The sequence below is a fragment of the Choloepus didactylus genome, chromosome 22 (assembly GCF_015220235.1).
Source record: "Choloepus didactylus isolate mChoDid1 chromosome 22, mChoDid1.pri, whole genome shotgun sequence".
Lineage (NCBI taxonomy): Eukaryota > Metazoa > Chordata > Mammalia > Pilosa > Megalonychidae > Choloepus > Choloepus didactylus.
The window spans coordinates 23,277,042-23,301,260 of record NC_051328.1 but is presented as its reverse complement, the minus strand read 5'-3'; the positions used below and the strand labels follow the sequence as shown (position 1 = coordinate 23,301,260).

The window sequence follows — 24,219 nt, the reverse complement described above, 5'->3', positions numbered from 1 at the left end:
TTCTACTACTGGCCATAATGGAATAACTGGGATCAGACTTATCCATCCACTGTAATCAACTAGAAATGTGGACAAAATATATGAAACAAGTCTTTTCAGGGTTGAACAAGAAGCAGCACAGTTTGTGCCCCAAGAAGGGAAACAAAGTGAAGCCTACTACTGCTCTGGCTTTTGGCCAGGAGGCACTTTCCAGAGGCCAACACAGGGAGTGAGAAGCCAAGCAGAGCACAGCCATCTTGCTGAGTTAAACAGACAGAAAGTAAAGTTCAGGGAACTAGAAATGACTGGAACTTGCAGGGCAGAGAACCAGAGAGGAAGTTACACAGATAAAGAACTTCAGAAATCTGCACAAGAGTCCCTTTTAGTATGCTGGTGAATAGATCACACACACACACAGGATGAGAATCTATAAGGCTGGGCAAAGGATGGCCACATGCTATAAGCCAAACAATTTCCACAGCTCAGAGAGGACTAGGAAACATTCAAGTTCTGCTCAGCCAGACTAGGGAATCCTTGCTGAATACCAAGGGCATTTGGCAGATACCCAGAAATGTCCTAACATTATGACTGACATTATGTAGCCTCACAGCAGTGGTTCTCAACAGGAGGAGATTTTGTTCTGCAGGGGACATTTGGCAACGTCTTCAGACATTTTTGGTTGTTACAACTGGGGGGTGGGATGCTACTAGCATCCAGCAGGTGAAGGCCAGGGATGTTGCTAAACATACAACGCACAGGACAGTCCATAACGAAGCATCCGGCCCAAAATGTCAATAGAGCCGCTCTTGAGAAACTCGGACTTTGGGTAAAGTTACAGTAACCCTGCTCCAACAAAGCTTAAAACAAGCCTTGAAAGGATCAAGTTGATCTGCAAGTAAGCTAACTACATGCCAAAACAAAGTTTTTAAAGGAAGACAACAAAATTCAACATTTGACAAGGAAAAAGTCTTAATATCTATCATCTAAACAAAAATTATTAGAAACACAAAGAAGGAAAATATGACCCAGAACCAGGATAAAAACCAGTCGACACACTGTGGTGATAAATGTACAACTATGTGATGATGCCATGAACAACTGATTGTACACTGTGGATGGCTGTATGTTATGTGAATACATCTCTATAAAATTGTAGGAAAAAATATAAATAGAGGTAAAAGTGCTGGAGAAAACATGGAGAGAGGGATGCACCTATTTACTGTTGATGAGGAGGCAGAATGGTGTAGCCTTTCTGGGGGTCACTGTGGTGGCTCCACAAGAAGCTAAGTATGTGGGGCCATAAGGTCCTACAACCTCCTTATGGGGTATGTATTTGGAAGATCCGAGAGCAGGGACATGGACACTTGCACACTGGTGTTTATGGAGGCAGTATTCATGATTTGCAATGCGTGGAAGTGGCCTAAGGGTACACTGACTGAGGAACAGAATGGTGAACTGTGGTGTGTGCACGCAATGGAATACTGTGCAACTACAAGAAAGAATGAAGCTGTGAGACATGCAATGAGGTAAATGGATCCTCAAGACAGCATGTTGAGTGAAGTACGCCAGAAACCAAGGCAAATGCTATAATGCCTCACCAATATGGACTAACTACACTGTGTAAACTCAGAATTGAATCTTAGAGCCTAACAGGGAAATGATTATTGTAATCGTCCCTAGACTGTAAGCTCTTACAGCAGTCAAATCTATTCCTGAATTGTAATGGCTATCTCCAAACTCTGAGATGTTGATCCCTTAATGTATAACCTGATTGGTCTCTGGAACATTGGGTATCTGTGTTACACCTGAAACTCAGAGCTAGAGTTCAGCAGATGTGAATAGCAGTATTAACGCATAAAGCAACTGTTAAGAAAAAAAAAAGCTGAAATACAGCCCAGACTTCAATTAGAGATACGAATAAAGCAGATCTGGTTAAGACTAGAGCAAATCGGGCCAAAGGGTAGTTGAAACTGACTGTTCAAATTTCAACTTCCATGTGAGACTAAGGGAAGAGATGTTTCTTTGGTGTAGGATCTATATTTTCTAAACAATATAACTTCTACAGTTTGTTCAAACACTACAATTACATGGAACTTTGAATAGGAAGTGAGCTATGGTAGGTCTGTGTAGATTAGAATGAAATAGCAACACATCCTAAAGTAATTTGGGTGGAGATTAAAAATATATATTCAGGACCCCCCTGAAGAGCTGGGGGAAAATGCAGAGGTTTTGGACTTCCTCACCTGGCTTGTTGCTGATGTTTTCATAAACACCGGGGACTGATGGCTTGATGTGCTGAGCCCTCTGTCTTGGGGCTGGCCCCTATGAAGCTTGTTGCTGCAAGGAGAGACTAAACCTGCTTATAATTATGCCTAAGAGTCTCCCCGAGTGCCTCTTTGTTGCTCATATGCGGCCCCCTCTCTCTCTCTCTAAGCCACGTTGGCAGGTGATCTCGCTGCCCTCCCGCCGACATGGGACCTGATACCGAGGGGTGCAAAATCTCCCTGGCAACGCAGGATATGACTCCCGGGGATGAATCTGGACCCAGCACCGTGGGACTGAGAACATCTTCTTGACCAAAAGAGGGATGCGAAATGAAACAAAATAAAGCTTCAGTGGCTGAGAGATTTCAAATGGAGTTGAGAGATGACTCTGGTGGACATTCTTAGACACTATACAGATAACACTTTTTAGGTTTTAATATACTGGAATAGTTGGAAGTAAATACCTGAAACTACCAAACTCCACCCCAGTAGCCTTGACTCTTGAAGACGACTGTGTAACAATGTAGCTTACAAGGGGTGACAGTGTGATTGTGAAAACCCTGTGGATCGCACTCCCTTTATCCAGTGTATGGATGGATGAGTAGCAAAATGGGGACAAAAGCTAGATGAAAAATAGGGTGGGATGGGGGGGTGATTCGGGTGTTCTTTTTAATTTATTTTTTATTCTTATTCTGATCCTTTCTGGTGTAGGAAAATGTTCAAAAATAGACTGGTGTGATGAATGCACAACTATAGGATGATACTGTGAAGAGTTGATTGTACACCATGGAAGACTGTATGGTATGTGAATATGCCTCAATAAAACTGAATTAAAAAAAAAAAAGTCAACACAACAATAAAAAGACAAACAACCGCGTTTATAAATGGGCAAAAAACATGAATAGACATTTTTCCAAAGATGAAATACATGGCTAAAAAGCAAATGAAAAGATGTTCAACTTCACTAGCTATTAGGGAAATGCAAATCAAAATGAGATATCATTTCACTTACTAGAATGGCCACTATTTAAAAAACTGGAAACTGTGAGTGATGAAGAGGATGTGGAGAAAGAGGAACACTTATTTACTGTTGGTGGGAATGTAGAATGGTATAGCTGCTATGGAACATGGTTTGGCAGTTCCTTGAGAAGCTAATTATAGAGCTGCCATTTGATCCAGCAATCCCACTACTATGTATATACCCAAAAGAACTGAAAGGAGGGACACAAACAGACATTTGCACATTGACAAAATGTGGTATATATACATAATAGATTATGCAGGTGTAAGAAAAAATGAAGTCCTGAAGCACTTGACAACATGGATGAACCTTGAGGACATTATGTTGGATGAAATAAATCAGACACAAATATTGTATGATCTCACTAATACGAACTAATTCTAATACGTAAACTCACAGAGATAAAATCTAGAACATAGGTTTCCAGGAGACAGAATGAGAACAGAGAATGGGGAGCAGATGCTTAATGTGTGCAGAATTTTTAAATAGAGGTGATGGTGGTACATTATGGTGAGTATAATTAACAGCATTATGTATGTGATTGTGGTTGAAAGAGGAAATTTATAAAGTCATGTATGTTGCTAGAAGGAATGCTAGAGGTTAAAACATGGGCCTGTATAATACAGTGAATCTTGTGGTGGATGATGACTATAGTTAATAGTACAAATATAAAAAAGTTCTTTCATGAACCAGAACAAAAGTACGTCACTATTATAAGGAGTTAGTAAGAGAGCGGTACATGGAGAAAAATGCACCTAATGCAAACTCTGGACTATAGTTAACAGTAATATTTTAACATTCTTTCATCAACAATAACAAATGTACCACACCAATGCTAGGGGGTCAATAATAGTGGGGATAAGGGGTATGGGATGTTTTGGGGTTTTTTGTGGGTTTTTTTTGGAGTAATGAAAATGTTCTAAAATCGATTGTGGTAACGAATGTACAACTATGTGATAACACTGTGAGCCAATGATGGCATACTTTGAATGGATTGTACGGTGTGTGAATATATCTCAATAAAATTGCATTTTAAAAAAATCAGGAGAGGGGACTTCCAGGAAGATGGCAGAACAGGTGGGGCAGAGCAAACTTCTCCTCCATGAAAGAAATTAGAGAAAAGGCAGAAAACACTCTAGATAGCGATTGCAGGGTGTAAGCGGTCAGAGAGAGATTGCTACAATACATGATGGGCACTTGGATGAAAAAGTGGAGAAACTGTGTCTCAAAGAACGGGGTGAGTTTATTCAGCCGGAAGTGCCACCAGGGCCTGGCAGCAGCAAAATGGCGGCCAAGCAGTCGAAAGAGCAGCTCTCTACTCCTGCACACATACCTCAGCAATTAGCTGTGGAGATAATTCTCCTCAGCCCCGAGACTGGAGTTCCTGTCAGGGAAGTCAAGAAACAGCAGCCCTGTGTTGACAACATTTACTATCCCTCCAAGGAAGCCCGTGGTGTGCACAGGTGAGAGGCAGGTACAAGTAGGGGTGCCACATGGGAGCATCAGGAGCCCCACCCGCACCCCAGAGGCTCATGGGAGCACAACAGGCAGGGAGCAGGGCACATATGAGCTGGTGGGCGAGACACACAGCCCCATAGTCCGAGAATGATCCACTTAGAGGCTCGGGAATCACCAGACTCACGGTGCCCTTAAACAGACTCCCTGACTAACTGAACAAGGTCTACCACCCACCCCCAGGACTGGCAGTTCCCAGTGCATACAGAAAACTGGTGAGCTGATTGGATTTCCACTTGGTTTGGATCCTGACCAGTATGCAGGTGCAGTTGGGGGAAAGATGGCTTGAGGGTAAGAGATGGCTTAAGAGCACCATCTGCTGGGAAGAAATGGAAAGTGCACTCCAGCAAGCTGTGCTATGCCAAAAATATATAAATGCTCAAATAATCCTGCATTTCCCAAAATAACCTATCAAGATAAGCAAATGCCCCGAAGTCAACAGAAAATCAAAAAGCACATGAAAACTCAAGAACATATGGATAAGGCAAACAACCAAATTAAAAAGCTGGAGGAGATACAGAACTTAGAGCACTTAATCAAAGAAGTACATAAAAATCTCCAAAACAGCATCAGTGGGGTGGCTAAAGACATAAAGAACATCAAGAAGACTCTAGAAGAGAATAAAGAAGAATTTGAAAGAGTAAATAAATTTAAAAAAAGCAGATCTTATAGAAATAAAAGATAGTGTCGATCAAATTAAAAATACACTAGAGACATATAACAGCAGATTTGAAGAGGCAGAAGAAAGAATAAGTGACCTAGAGGACAGGACAATTGAATGCAAATGCACAAAAGAACAAATGGTAAAAAAGATTGAAAAATCGGAAATGGATCTCAGGGAAGTGATGTACAATATGAAGCACACAAATGTAAGAATCACTGGTGTCCCAGAAGGAGAAAAGAACAGTAAAGGGTTAGGAAAAGTATTTGAAGAATATGACTCCTGGGGAGGAATCTGGACCTGGCATCATGGGATGGAGAACATCTTCTTGACCAAAAGGGGGATATGAAATGAAATAAGTTTCATTGGCTCAGAGATTCCAAAAGGAGCCAAGAGGTCACTCTGTTGGGCACTCTTACGCACAATATAGATAACCCTTTTTAGGTTCTAATGAACTGGAAAAGCTGGCAGTAAATACCTGAAACTATCAAACTACAACCCAGAACCCATGAATCTTGAAGACAATTGTATAAAAATGTAGCTTATGAGGGGTGACAATGGGATTGGGAAAGCCATAAGGACCACACTCCCCCTTGTCTAGTTTATGGATGGATGAGTAGAAAAATGGGGGAAACAAACAAACAAACAAACAAAGGCACCTAGTGTTATTTTTTACTTTAATTGCTCTTTTTCACTTTAATTATTATTCTTGTTATTTTTGTGTGTTTGGTAATGAAACTGTCAGGGATTGATTTTGGTGATGAATGAACAACTATGTAATGGTACTGTGAATAATCGAATGTAAGCTTTGTTTTGTATGACTACGTGGTATGTGAATATATCTCAATAAAATGAATTAAAAAAAAAAACCCACAATGAGATATCATCTCATACCAATAAGGATGGCTGCCATCAAACAAGCAGGAAACTACAAATGCTAGAGAGGATGTGGAGAGACTGGAACTCTTATTCATTGCTGGTGGGAATGTATAATGATACAGCAGCTGTGAAAGACAGTTTGGAAGTTCCTCAAAAAAAACAAGATATCAGAATTACCCTATGATCCAGCAATTCTATTCTTGGTATATACCCAGAATGTCTGAGAGCGGGTGACACAAACACACATTTGCACACCAATGTTTATAGTGGCACTGTTCACAATTGCCAAGAGACAGAAACAATCCCAGTGTCTGTCAACAGATGAGATGATAAATGTGGCATATACATACAATGGAACACTATACAACAGTAAGAAGGAATGAGGTCCTGAAACATGACAACATGGATGAACCATGAAGACATAATGCTGAGTGAAAAAGTCAGATACAAAAAGATTAGTATGTTATCAATAATATGAACTCCCGGAATAATGTAAAATTAGTCTTAAAATGTAGAATATAGGGGACCTAGAGATAGACAGAAGCTAGAGAAGGGGGAATGATTACCTAATATGTACAGACATGTTAATGAGGGTGAACTTAAAGGTATGGGAATGGAAAGGGATGATGACAATTCATTAATGGATTATAAGTATCAGTGTCACACTGAAGGTGAGCATGATTGAAAGGAGTTGTTTAAAGGCATGTATCCCACAGATTAGTACTACAAATATAAATAAGTACTTGCATGATCTATGTCTAAGGTATGACATTGGTACAAAAAGTTAACAACAGAATCATATATGGGAAAAATTACCTATTGTATATTATAGACTATATTTAATAGGAATACCTATCAGCACCACACTAATACTAGGATAAATAATTAGGGGCTGATAAAAGCTTTGCGGTGTTTTGGGTTACGATAATTATTTAAAATTGAGAGTGATGATGGTTGTACAACTAAGTGAAGATAATGTGAGACAGTGATTGTTTATCTTGGACAGAATATATGTTATGTGAAATTAAGAACCCTACTTAAGAAGTCAAGCCCTCAATCTTGAGGCTTGCTCTAGTGAAACTTATGGCTGTTAAGGGGAGGCTAAGCCTACCTATAATTATGCCTAAAAGTCACATCCAGAGAACCTTTTGTTGCTCAGATGTGGCCTCTCTCTCTCTCTAAGCTCAACTCCACAAATAAATTCATTACCCACCTCCCTACATGGGACATGACTCCCAGGGGACTGAGTCTCTCTGGTGACAACTAAGATAATCTGATGCCCAGACATCAGCAAAAATAATAAGCCATACTAAGAAAAAGGAATATTGGGCTCAATGAAAGGAGCATATAAAAAAGCCGGAGGAGATACAGAATCTGGAACAACTAATCAAAGATGTTCACACAAATCTCAAGAGCTTGTGCCCAACTCAAGAGCTTGTGCTATACAGGAAGATCTTCCAGGACATAATTAAAGCAGAACTAAGTAAACTATGTAAGCCTCTTTTTACTATTTAATTAGTTTCTCTTCTGCCTGCCTAAAGTTGCAAGTTGAGCCACACAAGAATTTCAACTTACTAAAAGTAGCAAAAGGTTTCATTTGTAGCCCAGCTGTTGTATTTGTTTAGCTCTGGTTTATTCATTGCTGATTTGTTTTAACCAGTAAAGAAATAACATCAAAAGAAGCAAAGAGCTTATCTTTGGAAACACCACAAAGAGAGACCTCATTTTTCTGCAATTATTTGGATACATTTACTTCTTAAATTTTTTCCTCTCTCATGCAAGAGCAAATAAAGCTTTCAACATAGGATCTGTTGATCTCACCTGGCCCTACTGTCACCTCAGTGGAATGCTTGTTGATAACCTTAATTTTATCACTGAAACCATTTTTCTCCACAATCTTCACAGCAGCATCAGCCATAGGCTTGAAAACCTAAAAATTGAAGCAAAAACCCAAGTAAAAATGAGCAATAAATTAAATAGCATCCTAACACCTAAGGTTAGCAGGATATTCCTTGATTCTTGACCTAAGCTTTGATGTAAAAGAGGCCTTGGTGACAGAATTTCCTCCTGAATATACAAAATGTACTTTGTAACCATTCAAGATACAGGCAACCAATTTCTTTCACGCTGATTTGCTCTAGATAAAAAAGACTGCATCTGTGCAACGTAAATTATTTTATTCTCCAAATGTGTGTCATCAGAAGGAATCCACAATAGTGAGATTCAGTTAGGTTTAACTTGCAGCTATGACTTCCCATTACATGCCAGGCACACTGGGGACACTGGGGTCCTGAGGAGGCCCCACTTCCTAGTGAGGTCAAGGTGTCAGTGCCATGCTAGAGGGTACCAAAGAGCAGTGGGACCAGGAGGGAATTTCCCTCACAAAACTATAATCTGTGACGTGGGATGTGTGCTATGCTCTCTAGAGACTGTCAGATATAAGTGTGAGCAGGTCACTGTCCTGCTCAAAACTGTCCAAAATCTTCACTGTTGGCCCATCACAACTTACATTTTTTTATGACATTCAAGGCCCTCCACAATATGGACCACCTTACCTCCCCAGCCTGACCACGCCCCACCATACCCCACGACCAGTGCTACAGCCACATCAATCTCCTTACGGTTCAACAGGCAACCTGAGCTTTCCCTGCCCTATAGCCCTTCCCCTAGCTCCACCCGCCAATTCAAAACCAACTTTCCAAGGCAGCCCAAATCCTACCCTCTCCAGGAGACTTCCTAAACCCCTCTATAAACATAAGTCGCTCCAACTCCTATTTTCCATACTGCGCAGTTTAGAGTCTACAATCCACTGCTCCGACCACCAACCACATTAGTGAAGAAAACATACAGACTTGCATGAGGCCACACAGCCCAGAATGGAAACAAAATGATAAAGTAACTGGTCATGACGACTCAATTTTCATTTTTGCTAAATATTTTTCTATGTTTTCCACATTTTCTGTGAACACATGAAATTTACAATGATCAAGGCAGAAGTGCTTTAGTCTTTTTTAAAGGGAACTTAAGCTTGCCTTAAAAAAAGCATTATCTTCACAACTGTTGAAATTATTTCTAGGATTTCACTTGAAGGGCCTCAAACTCTCATTGTTCCCAATTACTATGCCTCCACTCCCAGAAGTATCACAACCTCAGTTCCATCCCCTGACCTTTCCTGCCCCTTGACACAATACTTATCTCTTCCCCTGATCCTTCAGGCTCTAAAAACCTCCTCCTCAACTGAACAAGAAGTTCAAGATCTCAACCAAAACACTATCTGGAATGGAAACTGGAGCTGACTTCTCACCATCCATGCTGGCCCACCACCTTGTCCCTCCCCTCAGATGTAAGGGTGCAGTTCTGGGGAACTGACCTTATTTTCAGTGGTGCACCTGTCTGGTCTAAGGACAACTGAACCCCTCTTTCCAGGATTGGATAAGGAATGGGGTTTAACCCTATTCTGGCCAATGATACCCAAGGAGAGGTTTGCTGGAGATTCCTGGGAATATTCTTCTTGTTCTCAAAAACGAGAAAGAGAGGAAACTAGGATCATGCCTTCTTGGCAGACAAGCAGCCCCAGTAGTGCCTTTTCTTTTCTTTTTTTTTTTTTACTTTTTATTTTGAAATAATTTCAAGCTTACAAGAAAGTTGCAAAAATAATACAAGACTCATATAAAGGACTCCAACATACCCCCATAACAGACACCCAGAACCAACAAATTTATAACATTTTGTCATATTTGCCAAATGATTCTATTTTCTACACGTTTGAAAACAGGTGGCATACAACATGCTTTATAACAAAATTATAACAACATGATATTCAAAATGTCCAGTTCTTGTAAAAAAAATTACAAAACACACAAAGCAACAGGAATGTATGGCCCAGTCACAGGAAAAAAATAATTTGCCAGAAACTATTCAAGAGGAAGTGCATACATTGTAACCATTAGTCAAAGACTTTAAATCAACCAACTTAACATTCAATGAGGTAAAGAAAACCATATACAAAGAACAAAACGAAATTAGGAAAATGATGTCTGAACAATATAAAGAAATGAAAATTATAAAAAGGAACCAAATGGAAATTCTGGAACTGCAAAGTACAGTAATTGAAATGAAAAACACACATGATAGATTCAAACGATTTAAACAGGCAGAAGAAAGGATCAGCAAACTTGAAGACAAGATAATTGAAATTATCCAGTGTAATAAGAAACAAAAAATAATGAAGAAAAATGAACAGAGTGTGAGAGACCTGTGGGGACACCATCAAGTGTACCAACATATGCATCATGGGAGCCCCAGAAGGACAAGAGAGAGCAGAGGGGTAGAAAAAGTATTTGAAGAAATAATGGCAGAAAACTTCCCCGATCTGATGAAAGACATGAATATACACACCCAGGAGGCTCCACGAATTCCAAGCAGGATACATTCTGAGGCATGTTTTAGTGAAGTTGTCAAAATCCAAAGACAAAGAGGATTTTGAAAGCAGCAAGAGAGAAGCAAGTTGTCACATACAAGGGAGTCCCAATGAGATTAATGACAGATTTCTCGTCAGAAACCAGAGACCAGAAGACAGTGGGATGGCATATTTAAAGTCCTTAAAGGAAAAAGAAAAAGCTGCCAACCATGAAATCTATATCCAACAAAATTATCTTTCAAAAATGGAGAGATCAACATGGTGATGTAAACAGCTACTAAAAACTTCTCTCCAGTGATACAACGATAAAAAGGACAATGCTGAATTGTTTGAAACTCTGAGACTGGAAAGGGACCCTGCAAATGCCAAAATGAAGAAAGAGAAGAAATATTAGGTAAGAATCTTCTGTCCCAGACCTGCTGGTCCTCTCTCCTCCCCCTCACTCAGTCTCAGTGTGGGAAAGGCACAGAATCAGCAGACAGGACCCCTCCCACCATGGACACAGACTATAAAATCTCTCACAGCAGTGAGACATATCTCCCACCATTTGAAGACCTGGGGGACATGGGAGGACACTGCAAGGCCCAGGTCAGTAAGTGATAAAGAGACTGTGTTTCCAGCCCTGGGTCTGAGAGCTCTTCCCCCACCCTTGAGGGAAGCAGCAGCCAATGACCATTTCCTTGCCTTGGGGACGGTTAGAGTACTGGGTCAGCTGAGGGAGTACTTTGCCACAAGTGGAGCCCCACATTGAGCCAGATTCTGGACAGCAATGTGAGGGCATAGGAATCCCACAGTTTTAGCTCACCTGTGTAGACACAGCCTGTGCTCAGAAGCAAAACAGCTTCTGAGGATGATTAAGTTACCAAACTGTGCTATCTGCTGGACAGTTCGGAAGGTGCAAGGGAATTGAAACACTTTTAAAAAGATGTTCCACACCATAATTACATGGAACTTTGAACAGGAAGTGAGATCTGGTAGGTTTCTATAGGTTAGTGTGAAGTAACGACACATCCCAAAGTAACCTGGGCAGAGAATAAATATGTATAAGCAGGGCCCCCCTGAGGAGCTGGGGGAAAATGTGAAAATGTTGGACTTCCTCACCTGGATTGCTGCTGATGTTCTCACAAATATTGAGGACTGACGGTTTGGTATGTTGAGCCCTCTATCTTGGGGCTTGCCCTTATGAAGCTCTTTACTGTGAAGGAGAGACTAAACCTGCTTATAATTGTGCCTAAGAGTCTCCCTCTGAGTACCTCTTTGTTGCTCAGATGTGGCCCTCTCTCTCTCTCTACCTAAGCCAACTTAGCAGGTGATCTCACTGCCCTCCCCCACTATATGGGACCTGACTCCCAGGGATGTAAATCTCCCTGGCAATGCAGGATATGCCTCCTGGGGATGAATCTGGACCCAGCATCATGGGATTGAGAACATCTTCTTAACCAAAAGGGGCATGCTAAATGAAATGAAATAAAGTTTCACTGGCTGAGAAATTTCAAATGGATTTGAGAGGTCTCTCCAGTGGACATTCTTATGCATATATAGATAACCTTTTTTAGGTTTTAATTTATTGGAATAGCTAGAAGTAAATACCTGAAACTATCAAACTCCAACCCAGTAGCCTTGACTCTTGAAGATGATTATATAACAATGTAGATTACAAGGGGTGACAGTGTGATTGTGAAAACCTTGTGGATCACACTCCCTTTACCTAGTGTATGGATGGATGCGTAGAAAAATGGGGACAAAAACTAAATGAAAAATAGGGTGGGATGGGGGGGATGATTTGGGTGTTCTTTTTTACTTTTATTTTTTATTCTTATTCTGATTCTTTCTTGTGTAAGGAAAATGTTCAAAAAATAGACTAGGGTGATAAATGCACAACTATATGATGGTACTGTGAACAGCTGATTGTACACCATGGATAATGGTATGGTATGTGAATATGTCTCAATAAAACTGAATTTAATTATTAAAAAAAAGATGCTCCAGACCCTTTCTTAGGACCACAGGAGCTGGTCTACACGCCCTGTACAGAAACCCGGCCCTGTTTTGGCTGAGAAAAATGGAAGACCCAACTGTTAAAGCAGAGCTCTAAAACAATCTCAGGTCTTGCTGGTCAGCGGAAAACAGAGCACTGCTGGAAGCCAGCAGATTTGTATTACCACACACAGTGAACTTGCCAGAGTGCCCAGTGCCTACCTCCCATCCCTGTGGCATGCCATAGTGGGTACTTGATTTTTGGGGACAACTGGGGGCAGAGCTAATCAGACAACTGGCCAGCAAGAGATGGCCAGCAAGAGAAACAAAGAAAAGACAGAGATCAAAGACAAACAACAAGAAAACCCTAGGCAAAAAAGAGAAAACAACCTCCAGAATAAACTAATCAAACAAATCAAATGCCTGGACAGCAAAAAATCACGAGCCACAACAGGAAACACAAAGATATGGCCGAGTCAAAGGAACACAGTAACACCTCAACTGAGATTCAGAAGTTGAAACAACTAATTAAATATGTTCAAACAAATCTTCTAAATCAAATCAACAAGTTGAAAGAAAATGTGACCAAAGAGATGAAGGATATAAAGAAGACATTGAGTGACCATAAGGAAGAATTAGTAAGCATAAAAAAACAAATGGCAGAACTTATGGGATTGAAAGGCACCAGCGAAGTGATGAAAAACCCAATGGAGACATACAACAGCAGACTTGGAGAGGCAGAGGAAAGGAAATCCTACACACAAAAATAGATAGGGAAAAGAATGGAAAAATATGAGCAGGGTCTCAGGGAACTAAATGACAACATGAAGTACACGAATATACACATTATAGGTGTCCCAGAAAGAGAAGAGAAAGGAAAAGGGGCAGAAAGAATAATAGAGAAAATAATCAATGAAAATTTCCCAACTCTCATGAAAGACATAAAATTACAGGTCCAAGAAGTGCAGCATATCTCAAACAGAATTGATCTGAATAGACCTACTCCAAGACACTTACTAATCAGATTGTAAAACATCAAAGACAAAGAGAGAATACTGAAAGCAGCAAGAGAAAAGCGATCCATCACATACAAGGAAAGCTTGATAAGATTAAGTATGGATCTCTCAGCAGAAACCATGGAGGCAAGAAGGCAGTGGTATGATATATTCAAGATACTGAAAGAGAAAAACTGCCAATCAAGAATCCTATATCTGGCAAAACTGTCCCTCAAAAATGAGGTGAGTTTAAAATATTTACAGACACTGAGAGTTCATGAACAGGAGACTTCCTCTACAAGAAATACTAAAGGGAGTGCTACAGACAGGAAAAGACAAGAAGAAAAAGTTTGGAGAAGAGTGTAGAAATGAAGGTATCAGGTGATAGAGAGAGGATAGAGATTGGCCATTTGATGCTGAAGGAGTATGGAATGCTCAAGAGGATTGATTGTATAGATTCAGAAATGGATAGCACAATACTGTGTGATGGTATCACAATATTGTAAGTACAATGAACAAAGATGACTCTGAGTATGGTTGAAAGAAGAAGGTTAGGTGTATGTATGATGCCAGAAGGAAAAATATAAGATAAAGATTGGGACTGTGCAACTTAGTGAAACCTAGAGTGGTCAGTGACTGTGATTAAATGTACAAATTTAAGAACATTTTTACATGAGGGAGAAAAAATGAATTTTAACTTTGCAAGGTATTGAAAATGGGATGGTATTGGGGAAAAAATACAATCAATGCAAACGACAGTTAACATTATAATATGCTTTCATTAATTGTAACAAAGGCAATATACCAAAGCTAAATGTCTGTAAACAAAACAGAGGGATGTAAGGGAAGGGCATTTGTGTTGTTGTCTGACCTTTTTCTTGTATTTTACTTTTGCTTTTTTCTATAGCTGTCAATTTTTTTTTCTTTTTTCTCCTCTTCTTTCTTTGCAGAAGAAATGGAAATGTCCTCATATAGATTATGGTGGTGAATGCCTAACTATGTGATTATACCAGGAATCACTGATTTTTTACTTATGAGGGAATGTATGGTGTGAATAAAACTGTTTAAAAAATAAACAGAGGGATACGAGTGCTGGAGAAAATGTGGAGAGAGGGATGTATCAAATCACTGCTGGTGGGGAAGTAAAATGGTGCAGTCCATCTGGAGGGCAGTGTGGTGGTTCCACAGGAAGCTAAGTATGGGGTTGCCATATGGTCCTGCAACCCTGTTATTGGGCATATATGTATAGTTGGAAGAAATGAGAACAGGGACATGAATGGACATTTACACAGTGGGGTTTATGGTGGCAGTATTCACGATTCACAATGGATGAATGTGGCCTAAGGGTACATTGAATGATGAACAGAATAGTGAACTGTGGTGTATATATACAAAGGAATATTGAGTGGCTACAAGAAGGAATGAAGTTGTGAGGTATGCAACTCAGTGAATGGACCTTGAGGACAGTATTTTAAGTGAAATAAACCAGAAATGAAAAGACAAACATTATAATGCTTCAGTAACATGGGCTAACTATAACGTGCAAACTCAGAATTGAATCTGAGAGCATAGATTATCAGGGGAAGGCTTATGATAAACCTCCCTAGATTGTAAGCTCTTACAGCAATTACAGCTATCCCTGAGTTGTAATGGCTATTTCTAAATTCTGAGATGCTGAACTTTTATGTATAACCTGGTTGGTCCCTGGAACTTCGAGTATCTGTGTGACATGACACCTGAGACGCAGAGCCAGAATTCGGCAGCTGTGAATGTCAGTGTGATGGATAGGTTCATGTGTCAACTTGGCCAGGTGATGGTACCCAGGTGTCTGGTCAAGCAAGCACTGGCCTAACTGTTGCTGAAAAGACATTTGTGGCTGGTTAATAAATCAACAGGCTGGTTTATTAAATCATCAGTCAACTGGCTGCAGCTGTGACCGATGACATCAACAAAGGGCATGTCTTCCTCAATGAGAGAATGCAGTCAGCTGGATTTAATCCAATCAGTTGAAGACTTTTAAGTCAGACAGATAGAGGGCCTTCACTTCTTCTTCGGCTGACCAGTGAAGCATTTCCTGAAGAGTTCGTCTAAGTTGCCAGTTCATTTCCTGAGGAGTTCACTGAACACGTTTGTTGAAGTTGCCAGTTCGTTGCCTGAGGAGTTCACTGAACATCTTCATTGGAGTCACCGGTTTGCTGACTGCCCTACGGAATTTGGACTTGTGCATACCCACAGTTGCATGAGACACTTTCATAAATCTTATATTTCTAGATATCCTTGTTGATTCTGTTTTGCTAGAGAACCCTAACTAATACAATCAGCATTACCCAATACAGCAAATATTAAAGAGGATGGAAACAATATCAGAATTCAATTAGAGATATGAATGAAATGGACTTGGTTAGGACTAAGGTAAATCAGACTAAAGGGTAAAGGATGATATTGATGGTGTTTTAAAACTTCAACTTCTGCGTGAGACCAAAGGGAGAGATGTTTATTTGGTGCAAAATCTATATTTTCTGTAGCACATTATATAATTTAACTTGTATGGTCAGTTTATTCAAACACCATAATTACATGGAACTTTGAAAAGGGAGTGAGATCTGGTTGGTTTGTACAGGTTAGTGTGAAGCCCTGATTCATCCCAGAGTAATTTGGGCCAACAATAAAAATGTACTTGCAAAATCCCTTTGAAGGACTGACGGCTTGACATGCTGAGCCCTCTGTCTTGGGGCTGGCCCCTATGAAGCTTGTTAGTGCAAAGGAGAGGCTAAACCTGCTTATAATTGTGCCTAAAGTCTCCCCCTAAGTGCCCCTTTGTTGTTCAGATGTGGCCCTCTCTAACTAAGCCACTTTGGCAGGCGATCTCACTGCCCTCTCCCCTACATGGGACCTGACTCCCAGGGATGTAAATCTCCCTGGCAATGCAGGATATGACTTCTGAGGATGAATCTGGCCCTGGCATCGTGGGATTGAGAACATCTTCTTGACCAAAAGGGGGATGTGAAATGAAATGAAATAAAGCTTCAGTGGCCGAGAGATTTCAAATGGAGTCAAGAGGTCACTCTGGTGGACATTTTTATGCCCTATATAGATAACACTTTTGAGGTTTATTGTATTGAAATAGCTAGAAGTAAATACCTAAAACTACCAAACTCCAACCCAGTAGCTTGACTCCTGAAGATGATTGTGTAACAATGTAGATAACAAGGGGTGACAGTGTGATTGTGAAAACCTTGTGGATCACACTCCCTTTATCCAGTGTATGGATGGATGAGTAGAAAAATGGGGACAAAAACTAAATGAAAAATAGGGTGGGATGGGGAGGATGATTTGGGTGTTCTTTTTTACTTTTACTTTTTATTCTGATTCTGATTCTTTCTGGTATAAGGAAAATGTTCAAAAATAGATTAGAGTGATGAATGCACAACTATAGGATGGTACTGTGAACAGTTGATTGTACACCATGGATGACTATCTGGTATGTGAATATATCTCAATAAAACTGCATTATGAAAATCAGTAGTGTTTCTATACACTACTAACAATTTGAAGAGAAAATTAAGAAAAAAATCCATTTACAATAGCAGCTAAAAGTATAAAATATCTCCGAGTAAATCTAACCAAGTATGTAAAGGACATTGTTCCAGTTTGCTAATGCTGCTGTTATGCATAATAACAGAAATGGATTGGCTTTTATAAAGGGGGTTTATTTGGTTATAAATTTACAGTCTGAAGGCCAAGAAGATGTCCAAATTAAGGCTTCAACATGAGTATATCTTCACCAAAGGAAGGCCAATGGAATCCGGAAACTTGTGTTAGCTCAGACGGCACATGGCTGGTGTCTGCTGATTCCAGGTTGTGTTCCAGCTCCTCTTTCAGCTCCTGTGTATTCTTCAAACTGTTGCTCTTGGGGCATTCTGTCCTCTCTTAGCTTCTCCGGAGCAAAATCTGGGCTAGCATCTCCAAAGTGTAAGCAAAAATCTGCTTTCAGCGGTTATCTCCCAAATGTTTCTCTCAGCTACTCTCCAAAATGTCACTCTTAGCTGCTCTGAGGTCCTTCTGTTTGTGAACTCTTTTATAGGATTCCAGTGATTAAATCAAGATCCACTCTGAATGGACAGGTCCATATCTCCACGGAACCATTCAATCAAGAAGTCACACCTTAATCAAAGGTGTCACTCACAGTTGGGTGGGTCACATCTCCATGGAAACAATCAAAAGGTTCCAACCTAATCAACACTAATATGTCTGCCCACACAAGATTGCGCCAAAGAACACAGCGTTTTGGGGGACATAATACATCCAAACCAGGACAGGATTATTAATGGAAAAGAAAGTGTAGCTAAAATAAATTAAAGACCTAAATAAATGAAAGGACATTCCATGCTCAGGATTGGAAGACTACGTAATTTCAAGATGTCAATTCTACCCAAAGCAATTTCCAAATTCAACTGATTCCCAGTCAAAATTCCAACAGCCTTCTTTGCAGAAATGGAAAAGCCAATCATCAAATTTATATGGGAGAACAAGGAACCCCGAACAGCCAAAACAATCTTAAAAAAGAAAAACAAAGTTGGAGGACTCACGCTTTCTGACTTTAAAACTTATCACAAAGCTACAGTGGTCAAAACAGCATGGCACTGGCACAAGAACAGATTTGTCAACCAATAGAATTGAACTGAGAGTTCAGAAACAGATCCTCACATTTATGGCCAAATGACTTTTGTAAGGGTGCCAAGTCCACTCAATTTTATTCAGTCATGAAAAGGAATGAAGTTCTAATGCATGCTATACAACATGGGTGAACCCTGATGACATCATCTTAAGTAGAAGAAGAGAGACACAAAAAGAAATATTTTATGATCTTGCTCATATGAAATACCTAAAAGAAGCAAACTTCATGGAGACAGATAGCAGTTTATTGCTTACCAAGGGCTGGGGCATGAGGCAGGAAGAGGGAGTTAATGCTTAATGGGTGAAGGGTTTCTATTTGAGGTTATGAAAAAGTTGGGTTAATGGATACCAGTAATGGTAGCAGAGTATTGTGAATGTAATTAATGCTTCTGAACTGTACTCTTGAAAGAGGCTGAAGTGGAAAATTTTGAGTTGAATATTTGTTACTACAATAACAAGCTTTTAAAAAGTTAATTGACCACAGATGGGTGGGTTTATTTTTGGGTTCTCAATTCTATTTCATTGGTCTATATTTCTGTCCCTAGGCCAGTATCATACTGTTTTATTTTTGTTTTTACACAGATTACCTTTTTTTTTTTAATTAGAGAAGTTGTAGGTTTACAAACAAATTAAGCAGAAAATACAGAGGTCCCCCTCGCACATCTAGTTTTCCCTATTATTAACTCTCTGCATTAGTGTGGTAACTTTGTTACAGTTGATAAAATAATACTTTTATACTATTAAGAGTTCCATAGTTTCCCTTAAGAGTCAGTGTTACACAGTCCTAGTTTTTGTATTTTTTTACATTTTTATTCTAGTAACATATATACAATCTAAAATTTCCCCTTTTAACCACATTCAGATATATAATTCAGTGGTGTTAATTGCATTCACATTGTTGTGCTACCATCAGCACCACTCATTACCAAACTCTTCCATCAGCCCAAACAGAAACCCTGTACCAATTAAGCATTATTCCCCTTTCCCAATGCCCACCCTGGCCCCTGGTTTTAGTTAGTCTATGAATTTGCTTATTATAGTTAGTCTATGAATTTGCTTATTATAATTGTTTCATATCAGCGGGATCATACAATATTTGTCCTTTTCTGACTGACTTATTTCACTCAACATGATGACTTCAAGGTTTGTCTGTGTTGTCGCATGTCTCAGAACTTCATTCCTTTTTATGACTGAATAATACTGCATTGTTCGTATATATCACATTTCATCTATTGATGGACACTTGGGTTGCTTCCAACTTTTGGCGATTATGAATAATGCCACTATGAACATCAGTGTGCAAATCTGTTTGAGTCCCTGCTTTCAATTCTTTTAGATTACTGTAGATTTGTAATAAGTTTTGAAATCAGGAAGTGTGAGTCCTCCAACTTTGTTCTTTTTCAAGATGGTTTTGGCTACTCAGAGTCTCTTGCCCTTTCACATGAATTTGATGATTAGCTTTTTCTATTTCTGTGGAGCAGCTGTTGCAATTCTGACTGGGATTGCATACTGTAAATTCCTTTGGGTAGTATTGACATCTTAACGATATTAAGTTTTCCAACGGATGAACATGAAATGTCTTTCCATTAATTTAATTATCTCATGGGCTCTTAGCACCCCTCTTTTCAAGGAATGGCACCACGAATAAGATGTGTGAATAAGAGAGCAGAAAGAAAGATTCTGGGACTCAGATGCCATTAGGCTTCTGAATGAATCAACCCTGAAGCAATGCAAACCTGGGATTTCCTAATAACATCCTTGTTGTCTAACCAGCCTGAGATGGTTTTCAAGACACTTGCTGCAAAAAGCACCATAACTGATATGCCTTCCCCAAATATAATACTCCTTCCTTTCACATGTACTCAAAGAAAAGTCTATACTAATTATGTGTATTTTCTTGCATGTCATCCACTCCTCAAAACCACTCTCTCCTCAACGTGTCCCTTGGAGGAAGTCACCAGCATACTCCTACCTGCCAATCCAAGAGCATTTTCTCAGTCATGCTTTTTCTCAGTCCTTATCCTACTCTACCTTTAAACCTGCACTATCCAAATGGTAGGCACATGTAGCTATTTCAATATAAATTGAGTAAAATAAAAAATTCATTTCCTCAGTCACACAAGCCACATTTCAAGTACTTGGTAGCCACACATGGCTAGTATCCACCATTTGGACAGCACAGCTATAAATATTTTCACAACCACAGAAAGTTCTATTGGACAGTGCTGTTCTATACCATCTATACCTGCTGACCACTCCCTCTCTAAAATTTTCTTCTCAATGTTTTCCATGTAGTCTGTCCTCTTTGGCTTCCATGGCATTCTGGCCTCCAGGATCTTCTGCAGTCTATTTGAACTTCACTTTACTGGCCATTCTTCCTAACCCAGCCCCCCCAAACAAAGGCATTTTCCAAGATTTGCTCTTCTCGCTCTACTGTCTCTTCTTGGACAATTTCCTATATTGCCAGTTTCATCTGTTACATCTTTGCAAGTGAGTCCCAAATCCATTTGTATATACTGCCACTCTCTAAAGCTTCAGACTTTTATCTCTAGGGAAGGCAGGTTCTCTTCCACTCATTCTTCTGGACCTGCCTTTCCTGTTGCCCTGCAGCACAGGCAGAGCTGAAAACCACGGGACAGTTCCCAGGCAGAAAGACCAGATGTTCAAACAGATGGTCATTAAAGCCAAAACTGGGAGGCCATATAACATGTTAAGAGCCAAAGGAGGAGGGGATAAGAGTTAAAAGCCAGAAATGGAAGAGAGGTTAGAAATCCAGTAAGTGAGATGGGAATATGGAAAAAAGACAAGAGCACAGTCCCACCAACTCTGTCAAAGAAATGTGTTCTCACCTATCTATTTTTATTTACCAGCCCACATTTATACCAGCTCTGGTGTCAAACCCTACCTCTCTCAAACTCAACACATCCAACAGGAAATTCCACAAAGTAAGCATCTTTCTCTGAGTTCCTCTTACAAATTAATGGCATCACTGCCCTCCCAGATACCCAGGCTAGAAAACTCACACACAAGCATAGACCATGATTAGGAACTGAAAGACCAGGGCTCCAGGCCCTACTCTCCCACTTATCAACTGTGTGGCTTAAGCAAGTCTTTCACTTCTCTAGGTCTTAGTTTCCTCAACTGTAAAATAAGAATAATAAAATCTACTTTGTGACTATCAAGGTGATCTTCTTAAAAACAAAGATTTCTTTGAATCTGTTCAAAAACCTTGATAATTCACTAAAAGTTAAGAGAAGTGATTCTTAATCCTTTATATAAAATCCCAAGAAACGTGTACGGACTCACATGTACACACAAATTTACATAAAACTTGACGACTTTCATGGATACCTAAAGCTCATTATTAATCTCAGGTTAAGAACACCTGACTTAAGATACTGAAGTTAAAATTAAAACTCTTTATTGTAGCACCTAGGTCAAGTCCTCCACAATCTGGCTGCAACAGAACTTTCTGGATTTTTCTACTATGATACCTTATGCTAAGACTCTGGATGACAAGTGTTACCCAAACATACTGTGGTAGTTCCTCTGTCTATAAAATGCCCACTTTGGGGGAACATGGTTATGAGGGCCACAGCCTTAGGATGGCGGAGTAGGGAGCTACAAGGAGTCTAGACAGACCACCCTGGATTGGGGACCTCCACATTTAATGTGAGAAAGCAAACATGTATACCTTGTTTGAGCCACTGTTATTTTGGGACTTTGTTATTTGGAACTTAATTACCATATGAATCCAATTTTGAAGGGAAAAGTATTTTAGTCTATGCCCACCTCCCAGCCACCACCCCCTCAAAAAACTTGGAAGAATATATACCAAATTCTAACAGTTGCTAACTTTGGCTTAGCCTATTTTTATATCGTGTTTTCCAAGTTTCCTACAATGATATGTATTATTTACATTATCAGAAAACCAACATATGTACAATGTTTTATGAAAAAAAAATGATTGTTAAACTATTGGTAAATGTAGGTCTGTAGGAACATTTAAGGAAGTGGTTTTCAACCTTGGCTGTACATTAAAAAACCCCAATACCCAGGCCACCCTCCAAAATAATTAAATCAAAATCTCTGTGGGTGGAACTAGGCATCAGTATTTTTCATAGTTCTTCAAGTAATTCTGATGTGCAGCCAAAGTTGAGAATCACTGTTTTTAGAAGAGAACATGACCTAATTGGGTTTGTTTCATCCCTGTATCCCTCGAACCTGGCTCTGTACTTGGCACGGAGTGAGCACTCCATGAATATCTGAGAACAAACAGATGGGGAAATTACAAGGGGCATAAGGTGTGCATACTGTACAAGGGGCAGGACACCTTGATCGTGGCTCACCTCAATGGCATAGCAGAAGTCAGCACCTGCCGTGACCGCCATCATTGACAAGAGTCCCGTGCCAGTGCCAATGTCGAGAACCAAGGCTTTCTGCCCTCTGCCCTTCACCCTGCTCACAGCAGCTCGGATACCCTGGTAATATTTTATATTCTAAGAGAAAGAGAGAACTAGCTGTCACTTCACCAGTTATTATAAATGGAGATATGTATGAAAAAGTACTCTCTGAAGTTCTGGAGTTACAGTTGGGAGCAGCAATGTAAATCATAACCCTGCAGCCTTTATGGCTCCTCCCCTGCAATATATACAGGACTTCTACATATTACTAAGTCAAAAAAGATAAAATATGGATGGCCAATAAACAAATGAAAAGATGCTTATACTCAGTAGTAATCACAGAAATGCAAATTAAAATTATAATAAGAGACCAGTTGAAAACTATCATGTTGTTGAAACTTAAAAATTGCTTCATTCCAAATACTGGTGAGGTGTGGAACAACAGGAACTATATAATCTACAGGTGGTAGGAATGTAAACTGGCACAACCACTTGGAAAATAATTTGGCATTACCTAGTAAAGCTGAATACACACTATGGCCCAACAAATGCACTTCTACTATGTACAATCTAAAGAAAAGTGTTCATGTGCACCAGAATACATGTTTGGGAAGATTCCAGCAGCACTGCTTAAAATAGCAAGAAACTGAAAACAACTCTAAAATCTATCAACAGAGGAATGGTAAGTAAAGACATATTCATACAACGGAATCCATACAGCAGTGAAAATGAATGAACTATAGCTATATACATGCAACATGGATGAATTTCAAAAACAATGCTGAGCAAAAAGGCAAATCACAAAGAATAAACACAGTATGATTCCATTACATAAAGTTCAGAGGGGCCTGCAAAACTAAAAATTCATTTTTTAAGGATATACATTAGGTGGTAAAACCATAAAGAACAGAAAGGGAATAATTAACACAAAATTCAAGAGAAAGGAAACTTCTGGGGAATGGAGATGCAATCAGGAAGGAGCACAGAGGGGGATTCTGGATAATGATAATGTTCTATTTCTTAAGCTGAGTGGTGAGTCTATGACCATAAATCAAACATCTTAAATATGTTCAATGAGGTAAAGGAATCCATATACAAAGAACTGAAGGAAATCAGGAAAACAATGTCTGAACAAAATAAAGAGAAATTATAAAAAATTACTGCAAAGTACAATGATTGAAAAACTCACAAGATGGATCCAATAGATTTGAATAGGCAGAAATCAGCAAACTTGAAGACAAGATAATTAAGTTATCCCGCATGAACTGCTTTTAGAAACAATGAAGAAAAATGAACAGAGTCTGAGAGACCTATGGGACACCATCAAGCATACCAACGTATGCATCTTTGGAGTCCCAAAGAGACAGGGAGAAGGGCAGAAAAAGTATCTGAACAAATAACTGGCAGAAAACTTCCCCAATCTGATGA

General features: G+C 39.6%; 1 protein-coding gene across 4 annotated transcripts in view; it reads right to left on the bottom strand.

Moving 5' to 3' along the window:
* PRMT7 (protein arginine methyltransferase 7) overlaps positions 1-24,219 on the bottom strand; it is a 57,070-nt gene that overhangs the window by 22,764 nt on the left and 10,087 nt on the right. For 3 of the 4 annotated variants that reach the window (XR_005213872.1, XM_037816347.1, XM_037816346.1), the window contains 2 exons: positions 22,738-22,887; positions 8,141-8,249 (listed from right to left, as the gene is read on the bottom strand). Coding sequence is in view for 3 of the 4 variants with exons in the window: in XM_037816347.1 (XP_037672275.1) it covers positions 8,141-8,249; positions 22,738-22,887 (259 nt within the window). In the remaining variant the exon portion in view is untranslated. The remainder of the gene's footprint in view (positions 1-8,140; positions 8,250-22,737; positions 22,888-24,219) is intronic. The other variant, XM_037816349.1, reaches the window with a different exon arrangement.